The sequence below is a fragment of the Podarcis melisellensis genome (assembly GCF_964234715.1).
Source record: "Podarcis melisellensis genome assembly, chromosome: 7".
Classification (NCBI taxonomy): domain Eukaryota; kingdom Metazoa; phylum Chordata; class Lepidosauria; order Squamata; family Lacertidae; genus Podarcis; species Podarcis melisellensis.
Window position 1 is genome coordinate 80,488,531 of NC_138539.1, and position 16,760 is coordinate 80,505,290.

At 43.7% G+C, this 16,760-nt stretch overlaps 1 protein-coding gene and 1 long non-coding RNA gene across 2 annotated transcripts; one reads left to right on the forward strand and one right to left on the reverse strand.

Annotated features, from left to right (window-relative positions):
• The first annotated feature begins 2,263 nt into the window (after positions 1–2,263).
• Positions 2,264–10,071, forward strand: NDUFS6 (NADH:ubiquinone oxidoreductase subunit S6). Its single transcript, XM_081920106.1, has 4 exons — positions 2,264–2,468; positions 6,484–6,537; positions 8,593–8,715; positions 9,952–10,071. Exons 1-4 carry the CDS (start codon positions 2,313–2,315, stop codon positions 10,018–10,020), a joined length of 402 nt encoding a protein of 133 aa, XP_081776232.1. The 5' UTR covers positions 2,264–2,312; the 3' UTR covers positions 10,021–10,071.
• Positions 6,544–8,586, reverse strand: LOC309374880. The gene is made up of 3 exons (XR_014170742.1): positions 7,792–8,586; positions 7,174–7,760; positions 6,544–6,806 (listed from the first exon to the last, which is right to left on the reverse strand). It is a non-coding gene; the product is annotated as an uncharacterized lncRNA (long non-coding RNA).
• Positions 10,072–16,760: the final 6,689 nt, after the last annotated feature.

Genomic DNA, 16,760 nt, shown 5'->3' on the forward strand with positions numbered 1-16,760 from the left:
TCTGACTCTTGGGCATTTGTGACATCTGCTGGTATGATGGCTGGTTTACTTGCTTTCACCGGCTGAGTCCATGGCCACAATTTAAAGTGCATGTCCAGACTGACTGTGTGGTCAGCTGTCATTCCTGTTCTAACCACAGATACATTATTTTTAAGAGAGAAACAGAAAGCAGAATGTAAGATTATAATCCTGCCATGGCTGATTTTGATGGGGTAGATTAAAAAAAAACACCAAGTGAAAACTCTCCTAGCTTTGTCTGATTTGTGACCTTTGTTAGGATGTACTGAATTCTTGAAATAAGCATCACTGTGATCAATAAGACTTAACTTCAATATAGGATGGTAACTACTTTATAGTTTGTTGAACTAAGACATCTTTGACACAGTTTAATTATAATTATACTATAATTTTGAAATAGTTTTTGAAGTAAGCAACACTTTTAAGTGATTTTATTCGTCAAAGCTGGTTGGCTTAAAACCGCTATGGCTTACAATTGGACCAGGTTTCCTATAACAGACAATGTTTCTTGTATGCAGAATAATCAGAATTGTCCTCTTCAGTGACCAGTGAAGATTTCTGCTCACAAATTTCTTCCATTAGCTAGTAGTCTTACAACTTTCTCTGCTTGTGCCTCGGATGCGTTTTACAGTACACATACAAATGGCCACGCCTGCGGACAATGAAACAGTCCTTGCAACGCCTCCTGAGGACTGCCTTGCACTTTATGCCAGCGACTGGCTGCAAGCTGAGGGGCGGGCAACTGGTGAGAAAGGGTAGCAGATCCACATGACATGGTCTGGCGGCAGGTAAGGTCTGCAATGGGCTGGCAGTCTTTGAGCGTCCCACCAGCCAGGAGGAGAATAAGCGGGAGGCTGTGCCGCAGCTCAGGAATCTGGCAGAAGTCACCGAAGCAGCCATCACATTCCGCAAGAGCAAGGAGGCCATTGTGCCCAAGCTTAGGAAAAGAAGGGAGGAATTAAAACATCAACAACACATCCATCAACTAAAACATGCAATCCAAGTCCTTTGCATTCTTGCCTGGGAGTAAAGTCTCAACGTGGTTTAATTTTGAAGAAAGGACCTTAAGGTCCATATATAGCAACACCCTAGTGGTCCTGGGCCCTAAGGAAGTTAGATTAGCCCCAACCAGAGCCAGGGCCTTCTCAACACTGGCTCCGGCCTGGTGGAACGCTCTCTCACATGAGACCAGCGCCCTGCGGGATCTGATTTCTTTCTAAAGGGCCTGTAAGACAGAGTTGTTCCACCTGGCCTTTGGCTTAGAATCAGTTTGATTCCCTCCCCCTCTTTCTTTTTCCTTTCTCCTCCTGTGAAGAGGCTGTATCCTGATGTTTTAATGCTGTATTTTAATCTCTTTTTTTAATTGTATTTTAATCAACTTGTTTTTATTATTGGCTGTTAGCCGCCCTGAGCCCGGTTTTGGCTGGGGAGGGCGGGGTATAAATAAATAAAATATTATTATTATTAAATGTAAATAGGATTACATATCGTAGAATAGTAGAGTTGGAAGGGACCCCCCAGGGGTGGTCTTGTCCAACCCCCTGCAATGCAGGAATCCTGCCCGCAGCCGTCCCTGGGTGGGCTCGAACCACCAACCTTGACCCCACTGCAGGTCGTATTGCAGCAGCGCTGTGCATCCTCAAAGTGGGAGGAAATGGAGCCAAAGGTTCTTCCTCCCCTACACAAAACGCACAGGGTAAGGGCTGAAAACCTCACTCGTCGCTTTGCATCTACCTTGGGAAAAGGGCGACCCAGCAACCACTTGGGAGTCCAAACTGGCTGGACTTCACTGCGCGAGAGTAAACAAGCCCCTTCCCGCGCATGCGCAGCCTCCCTCCCCGCGAACCTGCTGCGCACGCGCAGAGCTCCCTTTCTCCTTCAGCTCCTTGGAAGCCCACAGCGCATGCGCGAACCGGAGCCTCCGCTTTCAGTCAGGCCCGGGTAAAAAAATAATATTAAAGCTTCATTCTCCGTAAAAGCTAACACTACACCCTGCCATCCAAGAACCCTTTACCCGGGGGCGGAGACGGTCCGCACTACGTACCGGACGAAGAGCGACGCCGCCGGCCTCTGACCTTCCGGGAAGAGGACGAAAATGACGAAGGCGCACGTGACGCCTTCTCTCCCCGCCCCCTTTTTTTTTACGTCCTTACGTTTCCCTCCGCCTCGCGCAGGGGTGTTACGTCAGACGCTCGCGAGCCTCCGGGGGGCGTGGCTTTGGCTTCGCCGGGCGCCGCGCGTGCGCAGTGCGCGCTCTGTGCGTGAGGCGGAGGAGGAGGAGGGGCGTCGCCGAGATGGCGGGTCTGTCTGTGTCCTTGGGAGGAGCGTCCCGGGCGGGCTTGGCTTTGGCGAGGGGCGTCGCGGCTCTCCCCTCCCTGCGACCCGCCTTTGGGAGAAGCTACGGCGCGGGGACGTCCCCGAGCGGCGAGAAAGTGACGCACACGGGTCAGGTCAGTGTTCAGATAGAGTGCCTCTGAGCCTGGAGGCTCCACTCGGCTCCCTTGCAGTGGGTGCTCTGCTGGGGCAGCAGCAGCGTTTATAAGCCCCCAGTCCCTGCCTTCTCAATCCAAAGAGGCTCAGAATAAACTTATTTATTTAATAATAATAATTTATTATTATTATTTATTATTATATATCCCCAGCCACTCTGGGCGGCTTCCAACAAAATATTAAAATTCAGTACTCCATCAAACATTAAAAGCTTCCCTAAACAGGGCTGCCTTCAAATGTCTTCTAAAAGTCTGGTAGTTGTTTTTCTCTTTTTACATCTGGTGGGAGGGCGGGTGGTTAAATATAGTTTTGATTTATTTATCTGTTTGTATAATCTTTAAAAATTCAAACAACTAATCATTCAGCAATATGGAGATTTACTATTTTCATTGCTCTCAAAGATATCATGAACGTAGCAATTTTTTAAAAGGGCGAAATGTGTCCCTATTACTAACTTTAAAATAAGCTTTTATTTATTTTAAGTATTTGTTGGTTTTGCGTATAATAATAATAATTTATTTATACCCTGCCCATCTGGTGTGCAGTGGTACCTCGCAAGACGAATGCCTCGCAAGACGAAAGGGTTTTTCGTTTTTTGAGTTGCTTCGCAAGACGATTTTCCCTATGGGCTTGCTTCGCAAGACGAGATGTCTTGCGAGTTTGTTTCCGTTTCCTTAAAACCGTTAATACCAGGGTGCATCCATGCTTCACAAGATGAAAAATCCGCAAGACGAAGAAACTCGCAGAACGAATTAATTTCGTCTTGCGAGGCACCACTGTAAATGGTATACTGCCCTTCATCTGAAGGCCTCAGGGAGGTTCACAGCATCAAAACAAGAAGTAGTCCTGATTTTGACCTATAAAAGTCCTTAAGTGGCTCAGGAAACGCAATACTTCAAGGGCTGCCTCTCCCCAAACAAAAAGAGCCTTTTCTGTAGTGGCTCCCAGCATGCGGGATGCTCTCACCAGAGAAGCTCACCTGGCGCCTTCATTGCAGGCGAAAGCGTTCCTTTTCAACCAGAGCTTGAACAATCTGGCATTTTAACTGTGTTTGTGGGCAGGGGTCATTGGGATTTTGTTTCATTTTGATTTTTTGATAGGTGTTTTGTGTTTTCATTTTGTATTTTTTATTCTGTAAACTGCCTTGAGACCTTTGGACAGTGAGCAGTATGTAAATTTAATTAATAATAACAAATAAAATAAAAGATATAGAAGCCAAAAAAGGCTTCTCTCTCTCTCTCTCAGGTTGTTGGTTCCTGCAGGAGCTTATGGCATGAATTCCCCCTGTGGCCTAGGCTTTCCTCTCTTGTTTTTGTTATATTTGCTGCTGTATCTATTTTATAAAATGTATTTTGTTTATAACTATCTTGATCATGCCCTTAAGTGTAAAAGCATTTGAAAGCCTCATTTTGTGCAGTGTTAAAATTAACACAGTTGCTTGCATCCACTTTGCTGAGCTCTGGATTTAAGAGTTTTTCTTATGGATTGGCATGATTCCCTTTTCTTTGCAGATGCTTGAACATTTCCAGTGGGAAGTCAGAGGAGCTTAACTTTGATTAAATTACCGTATTTTTCGCCCCATAGGGCGCACCTAGGTTTTTTTTGGGGGGGGAATAAAGAAAAAAATATATTCCCCCCCCCGACCCCTCTCGCTCTCCAGGCTTCAGCGAAAGCCTGCATTCGCCCCATAGGACGCACACACATTTCCCCTTCATTTTTGGAGGGGAAAAAGTGCGTCCTATAGGGCGAAAAATACGGTAACTTAGTTGATCTCTAAGATGCTACTGGAAGGGTTTTGTAATTTTTTTTTAAAATTGTTTAGATTGCATCCGTTGTACTTTAACCCTTTTAATTTAGGTGTTCAAGGACTTATATGCCACTCCAGTTTGCAATATTCTCTAGGTGGCTAACAAGTAAAGGTAAAACAGCTGTAGAAAAATTGGTGTTTAAAAATACATTTTAATGTTATCGTATAAGCCAGCTAGATGATTTGGCTGGGTAAATGAAAAGACAAGGCATGAGATTTAGTGCCAGGCAATTCTTCCTTAAGAGGGCATTCTAATATGGGATGCAGGAGCTAAGAAAGCCCTTTCTCCAGGCACCACCTGCCTGGCTTCAGAAGGTTGGAGGTGTCAAAGGAAGGCGATTATTGCACATTTACTAGCAAGGAAGCCCTACTGAACTCATGCTTCAATCCTGTGCTCTGTTACCTAGATGTAAGCCCTGTTGAACTGAATGGCAATTACTTCTGAGTGTTTGGCTATCAGCAAATGGGTTTCGGAGCCTTCCCCGGGGTTTTGAAATTATCAGCCTCTTGCAACTAAGTGAAAATGCCTGAGCACCAGGATGGGTCCTGACCATAGCTGTCAACCTTTCCCATTTCTTGCGAGGAATCCTATTCGGAATAAGGGAATTTCCCTTAAAAAAGGGGAAACGTTGACAGCTATGGTCCTGACATCTCCACCAGCTGTAAGTGCATGCCTGGGGATCATTGGATCTTAACTGTTTCCACACACATACTACCACATCCTAGAGAATTCTATCAGTTACATTTTATCCTCACAATCAGAATGAATTTCAGAAACCAGAATGCTTTTTCTGTGCAGCCTGAGCAGGAGCAGTGAACAGCGTTATAGGTAGTTGTTGTAGCTTGTTTTCACTTACCCCATCGCCCTGCTCACAGTTGTGAAGAATATTCCTACGTTATAAATGGTCCATGTCACCATTAAGAAAAACAGATCAGAATAGGCCAATATATATATAGACTGTCCCTGGTTAAAGTGACTTTTCTTTTAAGCTCCCAAAGTTCTTAACCTAGTTTAGGGTAGTCATCTGAACTAGTCATATGTTTAACTCGTAATCAGTCAATCAGTTCATCATTTGACAAATTAGACTTTAGAGCCATCTTGCCCCAAAATGGCAACTAGATATTCTGTTTTGGCGAATGCAACTTTGGTTTAAGGAGCCATTTGGCACCTAGCTTTTGTATCTTAGTTTCTAACACTGGCTTCCTGGACATGAAACCATGCTCCCCCCCTCCCATTCTAAAGTGCCCCCCCATTTCTCCACACAGCTATTTGTATTTTCATAATTAGAGTTTTGTAAGAAATATGTTAATTTCACATAACAGCAATGCTCCGTGTTATGAATCAGAAAGTAAGGAAGCATCAGTCTTTTACCAATAACTTGAAATGCCCACATTTGCTCTCATTAGGGTCCCCAATTTTGGGACTAACACTAGAGCCTTCAAAAAGCATAAAAAAATACTTTAGAATCATTGGATAAGCAGTACTCTGTATTTTCTTCATTTGTGCCAACAATCAGCTTCCCAAATCCTCTAATAAGCAGGCAAGCCAAAAGGATATGATAAACGTCCGTGGGCGAGTTGGAAAAATGCTCTAGGCAATGTAGAGAAATGCCAACAAAAAGTCTTGTTTTGAGCTGTAAATTTGGCTTAATCTATGAGAAGGAAGTTGCCAGTGATAATTAATTTTATGGAAATTTTCATTATCAACTAGAATTGATTCAGCTGAAACAGTCTTCCAAATCCAGCACTATTGGATGAAATCCATTGTCCAACAGCGGAACAGACACCATTGATAGAATGGATTTCCCTTCTCCTCTAAACCTCCCTCGCCCCGCCCCCAAAATCTCCATCTGAAGCAGATTTGTGGGAACACAGGAGGCTGTTGAGAGGAGGGGAAATCCCACTGCATTCAACTTTAGATGTTGCTCATTATTCCATAGAAAATAATAAGTGAAGAACCTCTCCTATCTAGTATTGAATATATTTCATTTCCCAGCAAATGTTAGACACTCCCCACAGTCACCAGCAACATCAAAATGTATAGAAACTTTGTTTCCATACTTATTGTTCCTTATTGTTAATCCCTTTTCAACCACACTGCAAATTCCTTGAGTTTAGAATTCTAAGTCTTCTCCTTACATATTTATTATATTCCTATCTTATTTCAGGTTTTTGAGGAAGCTGACTACAGGCGGGCTCGGTTTTCTGGTCGACAGAAAGAGGTAAAATTCATGTTAGGAAGTGTTTGCCTTGATTCTGTGCTTTTACACATTTACCGACACAATGTTCATTGACTTCAGCTGTGAAAGAACAATGCAGTAAACAGCTTGGACTGTTTCAGCTTCCACCAAATTAAAATAGATTTATAGAACTTAAGTCACATACCTCAGCTAAAATCTTTTATTGGTTATGGGAGTGGGTTGAAACTTACTTTGAAACTTTGGAGAACATCCTGATGTTGCTTGGGTGTTTGAAACTTGTAGTTTCTGCACTAAAAGGTAAAGGGACCCCTGACCATTAGGTCCAGTCGTGACTGACTCTGGGGTTGCGGCGCTCATCTCGCTTTATTGGCTGAGGGAGCCGGCGTTTGTCTGCAGACAGCTTCCGGGTCATGTGGCCAGCGTGACCAAGCTGCTTCTGGCAAACCAGAGCAGTGCACAGAAACGCCGTTTACCTTCCCGCCGGAGCGGTACCTATTTATCTACTTGCACTTCGATGTGCTTTCGAACTGCTAGGTTGGCAGGAGCAGGGACCGAGCAACAGGCGCTCACCTTGTTGCAGGGATTTGAACCGCTGACCTTCTGATTGGCAAGTCCTAGGCTCTGTGGTTTAACCCACAGCGCCACCCGTTTCTGCACTAAGGGCCCGGTTAAATGCAGCATTGAACATGTTCTTTTTTAAAAAAACAAAACCAAACCCACAAACTCTTACCTGTGTGACATTTGTCCCATAGGTGTCCCATTTTAAAGCAGGGTTCCTTGGCTATATGTGAAGTATTAGTGTGGCCAAAGATCCACAGTCCAGACAGCTGCTGTGTTATGTTGATGTGTGAAGCAGTTACATTAAATGCTACATGGATACATGTTTCTTGTATTTTAGGCATCCTGTTTAAATGGGGTCTATTCTGTATACGAAAATAGGGTAATGTTTAGTGTTGCACCTGCATAAGGGAAATTGCCCATGCCCTCTTCCCAACTGCTGCCCTCTGACAAGCCCCTGGGTTGGAAAGGCCTGGGATTTGGGGCAGTGGACCGCAGTGGGAGTGGAGCATCAGGTGCAAATAGGCAAACATCGTTTCTGCTGCAACAGAATCTAAAAGCTGCTCAACATTTTTTAAGGTGACTTCCTTAAAAATGTAGTGAGCACTGAGTAGAATGCCAGCCTCCCATTAGTCACTGCTTTTAGCGCTTTTGGCTTTACCTGGCTGTTACAATAATAGCATACCCTTTTACCTGGCTGGTACAATAATAGCATACCTTTTATTTGTTGCCACGGTGGAAGAGATTCTGTAGCAAATGAACTAGATGCAGCGGTAATACAGTGGTACCTTGGTTCCCAAACAAATCGGCTCCCGAACGCCGCAAACCCGAAAGTAAGTGATTCGGTTTGCAAACGCTTTTCGGAAGCTGAACGTCTGATGCAGCTTCCATTTGAGTGCAGGAAGCTCCTGCAGCCAATCGGCAGCTGCGCCTTGGTTTTCGAACAGTTTCAGGAGTCGTACGGTCTCCGGAACAGATTAAATTCGAGAACCAAGGTTCCACTATACAGTGGTTGACGTGAACAATGGACTTTCATCTTCAGCAGGCACTAGATCCATTCAGTCTTGACACTGTTTATGTTTGTATTTCAGATCTGTTTTAAAGTACAGAATCTGGTTGTGTGCATTTATTCACTTGCATGTTTATATTCTGCTTTTTAAGGCAAGTCTTTGCAAAGCAGCTTACAGTAATGGAACAAGTAGCTTGTGGCTTAATCATTACTTCTAGGATGCGGCCAGGATCTTACCGCAATGCTGATAGTGCAGCAGCCCTGATTGTGGCTAAAAAGTTACACAAAATGTTCATGAGGGCAGGGAGGAGGAGAAGGTTCAAAAAAGAAACTCTCAGCTCGCCATAAATACACCGATGAGGAAGAAGCCAATTAGTTCTGCCCTGTTTCAGGCACAGGACTTTGCAGTACCTATGGTAGCAAAAGCTGCAGCCTGTGTGCCCATGCCACTAAAGCAAATGTATAGTTGGAGCCGTCTGGCACTGAAAACCTTTGCTTCGCTATAATAGGTGAATGAAAGCTTTGCAATCGATTTGATCGCTCAGCAGCCTGTGAGTGAAGTTGAAACCAGAGTGATATCCTGCGATGGTGGCGGCGGAGCTCTGGGACACCCTAAAGTGTATATAAACTTGGTAATGTAATCTAACCTTTCCTTTGTGATCCCATCCACTGTTTTCTATTATTATTATTATTATTATTATTATTATTATTATTATTATTATTATTATTATTATTATTAATTATTTTGAGAGGAAGGTATGTGTACAACTGAGACCGACCAGTGTATCTCATCAGCTGTGTGGCAGTCCAGAATGACCCTTGGTATATCTACTTCGCTTGCTTCCTATTGCGAACTGCAACATTGAGAATTGCCTACTACAGGGCAGGCCACAATTAAGAGCTGATAGGTTGCATTCAGTTTTATGACTCGCCAGTTGTGCTGGCCTTGTTTAAGCGATAAGTGTTAATGATTCCCTCCGTTGCAATTTTTATGGGTGTTTTCAAGGTATAGTCATGTGTGTATCCTAAAGATTGTCTTTTCCTGTCCTTCGTTCATTCTCCGTGTTGCAGCAACCAGTAATGTCAATCTCTCTTCTGATTGTTTCATTTTAATTATTGCTTATTAAAGCAGCTTGCCAGTAAGTTCAGATGTATTCTTGAGTAGATTGCTTCATTTTAATAGCTTCTATCTTGTTAGCTGCCTAAGATAGAAGAAGGAAAGGCTTTGCTAATCTGAAGCCTTTGTCAGTTTTTATGGTTTAATTGCATTCTTCAAAATGGGTAGAAGGAAGTGTAGGCAAACAGATAAAAATATTTTGAAATTGATAGTTGAGGGGGCTGAGATGGGCAATTGTTATAGCTGTGCCTCAGTCATATCAGCCCTTTTGTAGAGGAAAATCAAAATTATTTTAGCTCACATAGAAAACTGTATATTTCAGACGAAGGTGGATTCTTTCCCTAGCTAAACTTTCAGGAGTATTTATTCATCATTGTGATGATTTGAATAATCTTACCCACCCATCCCCATTTGGCAGTCAGACAGTTGTTGAATTTGTATAAGCACCAAATTATGAAGAGAGGGACAGTAACTATTAAGATTTGTAACTAAAATGATGTGTGAGTTGCTCATGAAATCCATTTTGTAAAATGCATCCGTACATGCTTAGAAGCTTACTTTTGAATCAATATGAATAGGGTTAAACTGAATTCCAACCTTTAGAGTAGAACTGCATTGGGGGGGTATGTGAACAGAATTGTTTTAAATAGAAGTGTTTGTACTAGAGCTATCTTATGTGGAACTGTATTTACAGCACTAAGGTAAAATTATAATTTTATTCCACCCCATCCCTCAATTTTCCCATTTGCAGGACAAAGATACAAAAACGGGAACATGTGGCTACTGTGGACTCCAGTTTAAGCAGCAGCACCATGACTGAAAATTGTCTTTATTATACTATGTTATAGTATTAAATATATATTTAAAAGACTGTCGTGAGTGATATCTTTTTAAAAAAATGATAATCCAGTGTTCTTCTTAGAATGGAATGCCCACAACTATACTGTAAAGTACTTTGTTCTTTCTCAGCTTTCTACATATAGCATATATACCTTATAATTTTTTGAACAAAGGATTCTATCAAAACCACCATAAAATCACAGCATGCTTGATGGTGTTGGGTTCATGTATAATTATATAAATGCAAGATAATTTTACTGGATCCAAATTTTACCCAGGCATCACGGAAAAGTAAAGTAGGTGTATTTGCATGCACAGATAACACAATTTCTATCAGGGGTGAGGTGACCCCTGGGGAAAGGGAAGAGAAACAAACAAGATGGTACCCATAACACTTAGAATTTGAAATGTTTCCACAGGGCCTAACAGACCACTGCTATCATCTGAACAAGTTCATTAAGGCTGCAATCCTAAGCCATTTACTTAAGCCCCATTCAGTTGGACTTCTGAACAAACATGATTAGGATTGTGCTGTAAATTGCATATTCCAGATTCTTAAGCTTTTGTTCGTCTTGTGATGCCCCTAGCGGTTTGAATGTAAACTAGTTAAGGTCTGCTTTAAATTTCCAACCTACACACAGCCCTTTCCTGTCGACTTGGGCACCAATGAACTCTTACTCATCTGCCACAGAAATCCTGCAGGGCGTAGAGGATTCTGGGGTACATTATAGGTTCACACACAGTTTTCTTAAGACACCCAGTCAGGCTTTGCATATAAACAACAATCCCCTATGGCTCTTTTTTCAGGAGATCTGTTTACTGTCTTACTGAATAACTATTAATGTTCTTTTGGTGTATAGGGACACAGTTTGAAAACCATTGTACTAATGAGTATAGCATACAAATATTTTAAAAAAGCAGTGTTGGCATATTGGTAACTTTGTGTTTGCAGGGGGAGATATTGCCCATAACCTTCCTCTAGAAGAGTTGTTGCAAACAGTTATTGTCCATTCTCTGCTGCTCTCTGCTTGTTTGAGGCATAGGGGATTTTAAATATTTTATAGAATTAGATTTTTTAGAGTACTTTACAGCATTCTTGATTAGCCCTTGCCGCTCTCTACAATATAACAGAAATAAGAATTTTATCTTAATCTTACCACACCGATCCAAATCTTACTATTTCAGTTGCATGGTTACAGCATCTGCAATCTAGGAATGCTACATGGAGTCACACAGCAACCAATGATCACTTTAGCTTCTTGCTGTATATGTGTGTGGGGGGAGCTGGCTTTGTATAAACGAGAGAAGTACCATCGTTAGTGGGAAGGGAATTCCCCCAGCAACGCAACACTTGGGAGTAAATTCCTCCATCTTAGTACGATTAGTAAATCGCAATAAGGACCTCAGTTCAGATTTTGCATTGCAGTGTGTTCTGAATAGTCCTTCCCTTGTTACAAACATATTGGCAATATACATACCAAGTTTCACTGTTAACAACTTAGTGCTCAGGGGAGATAATATACTAGGGTGTGCCTTACATATATCTTCTGCCTCTTGGGATCATGCGTAGTGAACTTGGAACTGTAGATTTGTGTCCTGTACATGCATGCGACATTACATTTAGATGCTTCAGTGCTCAAAGGTGGTATATTATGTAAACTATACGTAGTGAGAAAGAATGCGGAATAAGCAAGTTCAGCTAAAAGCCTGGACTCCGGTAGCCTCTGACTATAAACAAGAAAATGTGTTTGTGTAAACTGAGGGCTCTTCACTTAGCCAACATAAGGGTAAGTGATGCTAGTTGTGATAGAGTTGTGAATATGGGGAACCAGTTGTCTCTAGTGACCACCTAGAATTGTAGAGCTGGAAAGGACTTTGAGGGTTATCTGGCCCAACCCCCTGCAATTAGGAATCTTAAAGCATCCATGACAGATAGCCATCCAGTCTCTGCTTTAAAAACAGAGTCTACAAAGCTTGGAGCAGATTTTACGCCGATGCCTTACCTTGTGCATGTTTTGTCATTCGATTATAATGTATGAGGCTGCCTTTTAAATAATTTTTTGGAAACTTTGGTTTGTCCAAAATGGGGTTGGCCTGGTGTAAACAATTGGAACATATCATTTTGATATTGCATCATCTATAATGGAGGGACGCAAGTGGTGCTGTGGGCTAAACCACAGAGCCTAGGACTTGCTGATCAGAAGGTCGGCGGTTCGAATCCCCGCAATGAGGTGAGCTCCTGTTGCTTGGTCCCTGCTCCTGCCAACCTCGCGGTTTGAAAGCACATCAAAGTGCAAGTAGATAAATAGGTACCGCTCCAGTGGGAAGGTAAACGGCGTTTCCGTGTGCTGCTGTGGTTCACCAGAAGCGGCTTAGTCATGCTGGCCACATGACCGGAAGCTGTATGCCGGCTCCCTCGGCCAGTAAAGCGAGATGAGCACCGCAACCCCAGAGTTGGCCACGACTGGACCTAATGGTCAGGGGTCACTTTACCTTTACATCTATAGTGGTTAGCTGTTTGTTTCTGGCATCAATTCCGAGTGCTGGCTATGATTTTGAAAGCCTCGGATAGCGAAGGACCAGTTTTTTAAAACTGCGCATTTTAAAAACAAACATCATCTCTCATCCACTAGATCCTGATGCGAAGTACAGCTAAGTCAAGCTATTTAACTGGCTCTTGCTCTTACTGGAAAAACCCTCCATTTTCAGTTTGCTTTCCAAGGGCTCCCTTAAAATGATCTCTTTCACCCCGTTACGTTCTGTACAAAGCCCCCAAGGGCAGGTGTTTTGCAGCTTTGGAGAACTGTGCCGTCCCTGAAGTAGCCCACCAACTGGTTTTCCAGCACCTTAGGCAAACTGGCTTGGGGGGCATTTGCACAGTTCTTGGGGGAAATGCTCAAAAAACCTCTCAAGACGTTTGCTTATCTGTTCAGTGCGAAGGTCCTGGTAGGTTTCATTCTCACTATGCAGACTTTTGACACAAACATTGGCTCAGGACTGAATGAAAGCGGTTCTGTTCATAGGAAGGTTGATGCTAATAATTCTGCAGCAAGCTGTTTATGCATTTCTTAGCCAGGAGTGGCACCTGCATCATTAAGCTTGTTGGTTTTCCACAAGTAGGACATTTCCAACTCGAGACAGGTAACTATTAAGGGCGTCTTTTAATTAGCAAATGACAGTTTTCAGGCTGTTCTATGGCAGATGAATTACGGATGAGATGCTTGCCACCATTGAGGTTAACTATGGCTAAGTCTCATTCAATGCAGTGGTAGAAGCAAGTTACAATGATTATTTAGGCAGAGCCATCTATATACATGGCCTTTGCAAAGAACTAACTTAAGGTTACCAGATATTTTTCAATGAGTCGGGGCACTTTTCAATTTCAATGGATTTTGTATGGGGACTGATTTGTAAATCCGGGGACTGTCCCCAGGAAACGGGGACATCTGGTAACTTTAGACTAACTCCAGTTCCATTGTGTTCAATGCATCTTTGTCACAGCGACTACAGTTTTGTGCCACAGCTGCTTAAGTGAGTAGGGACTTTGTTTGCCAACACAGACACGATTCTTTCACTGTGCCTTATTTTCACTTGCTTCAAAGCTGGCTTAGGAAAGGAAAAGATGAACAGTGTACTGTCTAGATACTAAATCAATCTTCTTGTCAGCAATGGAGTGCGCCTCCAAAGGTGAACTCAAACAGCACTTAAGTGATCCTGGGATGCAAGCTTGGGCAATGTGTGTGGAGGTCCTGAGCTGCCCAGACAACGAGACCCCTCTCTTGGCCTCGCTGATGTGGCCCAAAGGAAAGCAGAGCAATATGTTTGCTTGATGGCAGGAGTTGCTGGAAAGTGGCACACATCCAAGTTGGCCATCCAACCATCTTAGGGACTCCACTCCAGATTTGTGTAGGGTCTACTTAGCCTTTCCTTCTCCCAAAGTTATCCCACAAGGCAGCAGAGTTTTAGGATCACAGTTTTCCTTCTCCTAGATGGGCTTCCTCTCCAGGTGGATAAGCCCCATCTGCCCCTCACTTCCCTCCACGTGCAGAAACTCACTTCTTGAATGTTGGATCCTCTGTTAGTCCTGTCCTCTCAATCTGCCAGAACCTGTCTCTGCGAACAGAGGAAGTCCCTAACTCACTAAGGGTTTGAGACCCATTGGCTACCTTCACCTGGTTTAGTCAGCCAGTCGAAGCCGTAGTGTGGTAGCTGTTGCGTTCTGATAGCTTCTAGGAGCCACAGCTGAGAGCTGTGTGCAGGGTCGAGCCCAAAGGTGGAGAAACTGTTAGATTTCTGTTATGCCACTGTGCAGTTTTTGGAGTAACAAGACTCTGTTGACATTCCAGATTGTTGGAAGTCTCATGGGAGACGGGAGACGGATGTTTATATTACTGGTTTCCTGTTCCTGTTGTTTCTCTGTCTCTCACAGAGAGCAGACACATATTCTTTTCTGTCCTGCGTAGTTAGAAATAAACGTAGCAATGTAGCACACATTTCTGGCTCTTCTGCTGCTGTTTGGGTACTCTCCGTAATGGGAGCGTGCCTGAAGCCTCATTAAAGTCTTAGGTCGTTAATCACAGTCGGAACAGAGGTTGATGGATTCCGAAGATACGAAGAGGAGGAGAGCCATTGCAGCTCGGTCATACGGAAGCTCTGACAGAAACTACCTCAGAAGGAGCATCATGTGTCCCCCACCAGATGTACTATCCCCTAGCAGCCCCTGCACCCCAAAAATCAATTAGCTTCATGATAATCTCAGTATTAGGTTTTCATAGTAGTAAAGCCTTTAGAGGAGATCTCTGGTCAGTGGAGGGTTTGTGTGTGTGTGTTTTTAATTCCCTGAAGCAAATCACTAGGGAAACGTATCTCATAATGGGTCCCAAAGGGATCTCCTTTCCTGATTTTTCTCCCTCTCTATAGGAATTATTGCTCAACTCTGACAAGTGGGAAATGGCTAGTTCTGCCACTGCCACTGATTATCTCTCTCCTAGAGGGCACCCTAGTTCTAAAAACAACCAAACAGTCACCTGCCACAATTGAAGCACAGCTTTAGTTGTACAATCACAACTCTACTTGTGGAGGTGGTTGGAGGATGGATGGCGGCTAATGGATTGAGGTTGAATCCTGGCAAGACAGAAGTACTGTTCTTGGGGGACAGGGAGTGGGCTGGTTTGGAGGACTCCCTGGTCCTGAATGGGGTAACTGTGCCCCTGAAGGATGAGGTGCGCAGCCTGGGAGTCATTTTGGACTCACAGCTGTCCATGGAGGTGCAGGTTAATTCTGTGTCGAGGGCGGCTGTCTACCAGCTCCATCTGGTATGCAGGCTGAGACCCTACCCGCCTGCGGACTGTCTTGCCAGAGTGGTGCATACTCTAGTTATCTCCCGCTTGGACTACTGCAATGTGCTCTACGTGGGGGTACCTTTGAAGGTGACCTGGAAACTACAACTAATCCAGAATGCGGCAGCTAGACTGGTGACTGGGAGCGGCCACCAGGACCACATAACACTGGTCCTGAGAGATTCTGCATTGGCTCCCAGAACGTTTCCAAGCACAATTCAAAGTGTTGGTGCTGACCTTTAAAGCCCTGAACTGCCTCGGTCCTGTATACCTGAAGGAACGTCTCCACTCCCATTGTTCAGCCTGGACACTGAGGTCCAGCGCCGAGGGCCTTCTGGTGGTTCCCTCACTGCGAAAAGCCAAGTTACAGGGAACCAGGCAGAGGGCCTTTTCGGTAGTGGCACCCGCCCTGTGGAATGCCCTCCCACCAGATGTCAAAGAGAAGAACAACTACCTGACATTTAGAAGACATCTGAAGGCAGACCTGTTTAGGGAAGTTTTTAATGACTGATGTTTTATTGTATTTTAATCTTTGTTGGAAGCTGCCCAGAGTGGCTGGGGAAACCCAGCCAGATGGGCGGGGTACAAATAATAAATTATTATTGATGTTGTTGTTTTATTATTATTTCCTTCTGTGTGGCTTTTCATTGACGGGGGGGGGGGGGACAGGGCATAAAGTCATTGGGCACCATGACTCCAAATGCAAGTACAGCACTATGGAAAATGCCAATCCTGGTAATCTCATGTACCACTTACGCTGCAGAAGAGACAACTTCATGCTAGAAGATGAGCCTGGCAAATAATTTTGCCAAGTTTGACTTCACTTGCCAAGTTATAAACGTAAGTGCTCTTATCCTTAACATTCCTAACTTGAAATGACCAAACTATACATTTATGTTAGTAGCACATCACATTATTCTAAGTTCAAAATACAATTTATTTTAACATTCTAGAGAACTCGGAAGTGGCTTGATGCCATTAGTTTAGGAGCCTTAGAAACTGTCTTTTCACAAGCGCATTGAGTGTAGACTGACTTGTGCAGGGCTGATGGAAGTCATTGTGGCAGGAGTGGCTAACCTGTGGCCCTGCAGGTGTTTGAGTCAATCTCCCATCAGCTCCAGCCAGTGATCAGGAAATGGGATTATAGAAGCTCCAGTCCGACAACGTCAGAAGGTTAGGCGCTCCTGCTATATGGAGCTTGAGATGAAAAATTCAAGCAATGCTTTCACCTTTTGGTAAATAACATGGGGGCATCAACCACTGGAAAGTCTTTAAAATTCAGGAGAGTTGTATGAGATTTCTCCTCCTCCTCCTCCTCCCTCCTCCTCCTCCTCCTCCTCTTCTTCATCTCCTCCTCCTCCTCTTCTTCCTCTTCTTCTTC

Bases quoted from the DNA above. Each gene is read 5' to 3' on its own strand.
- NDUFS6 (XM_081920106.1), top strand. From the start codon at position 2,313: ATGGCGGGTCTGTCTGTGTCCTTGGGAGGAGCGTCCCGGGCGGGCTTG. The intron at 2,469-6,483 runs GTCAGTGTTCAG...ATCTTATTTCAG, and splicing joins AAGTGACGCACACGGGTCAG to GTTTTTGAGGAAGCTGACTA. The intron at 8,716-9,951 runs GTAATGTAATCT...TCCCATTTGCAG, and splicing joins CTAAAGTGTATATAAACTTG to GACAAAGATACAAAAACGGG.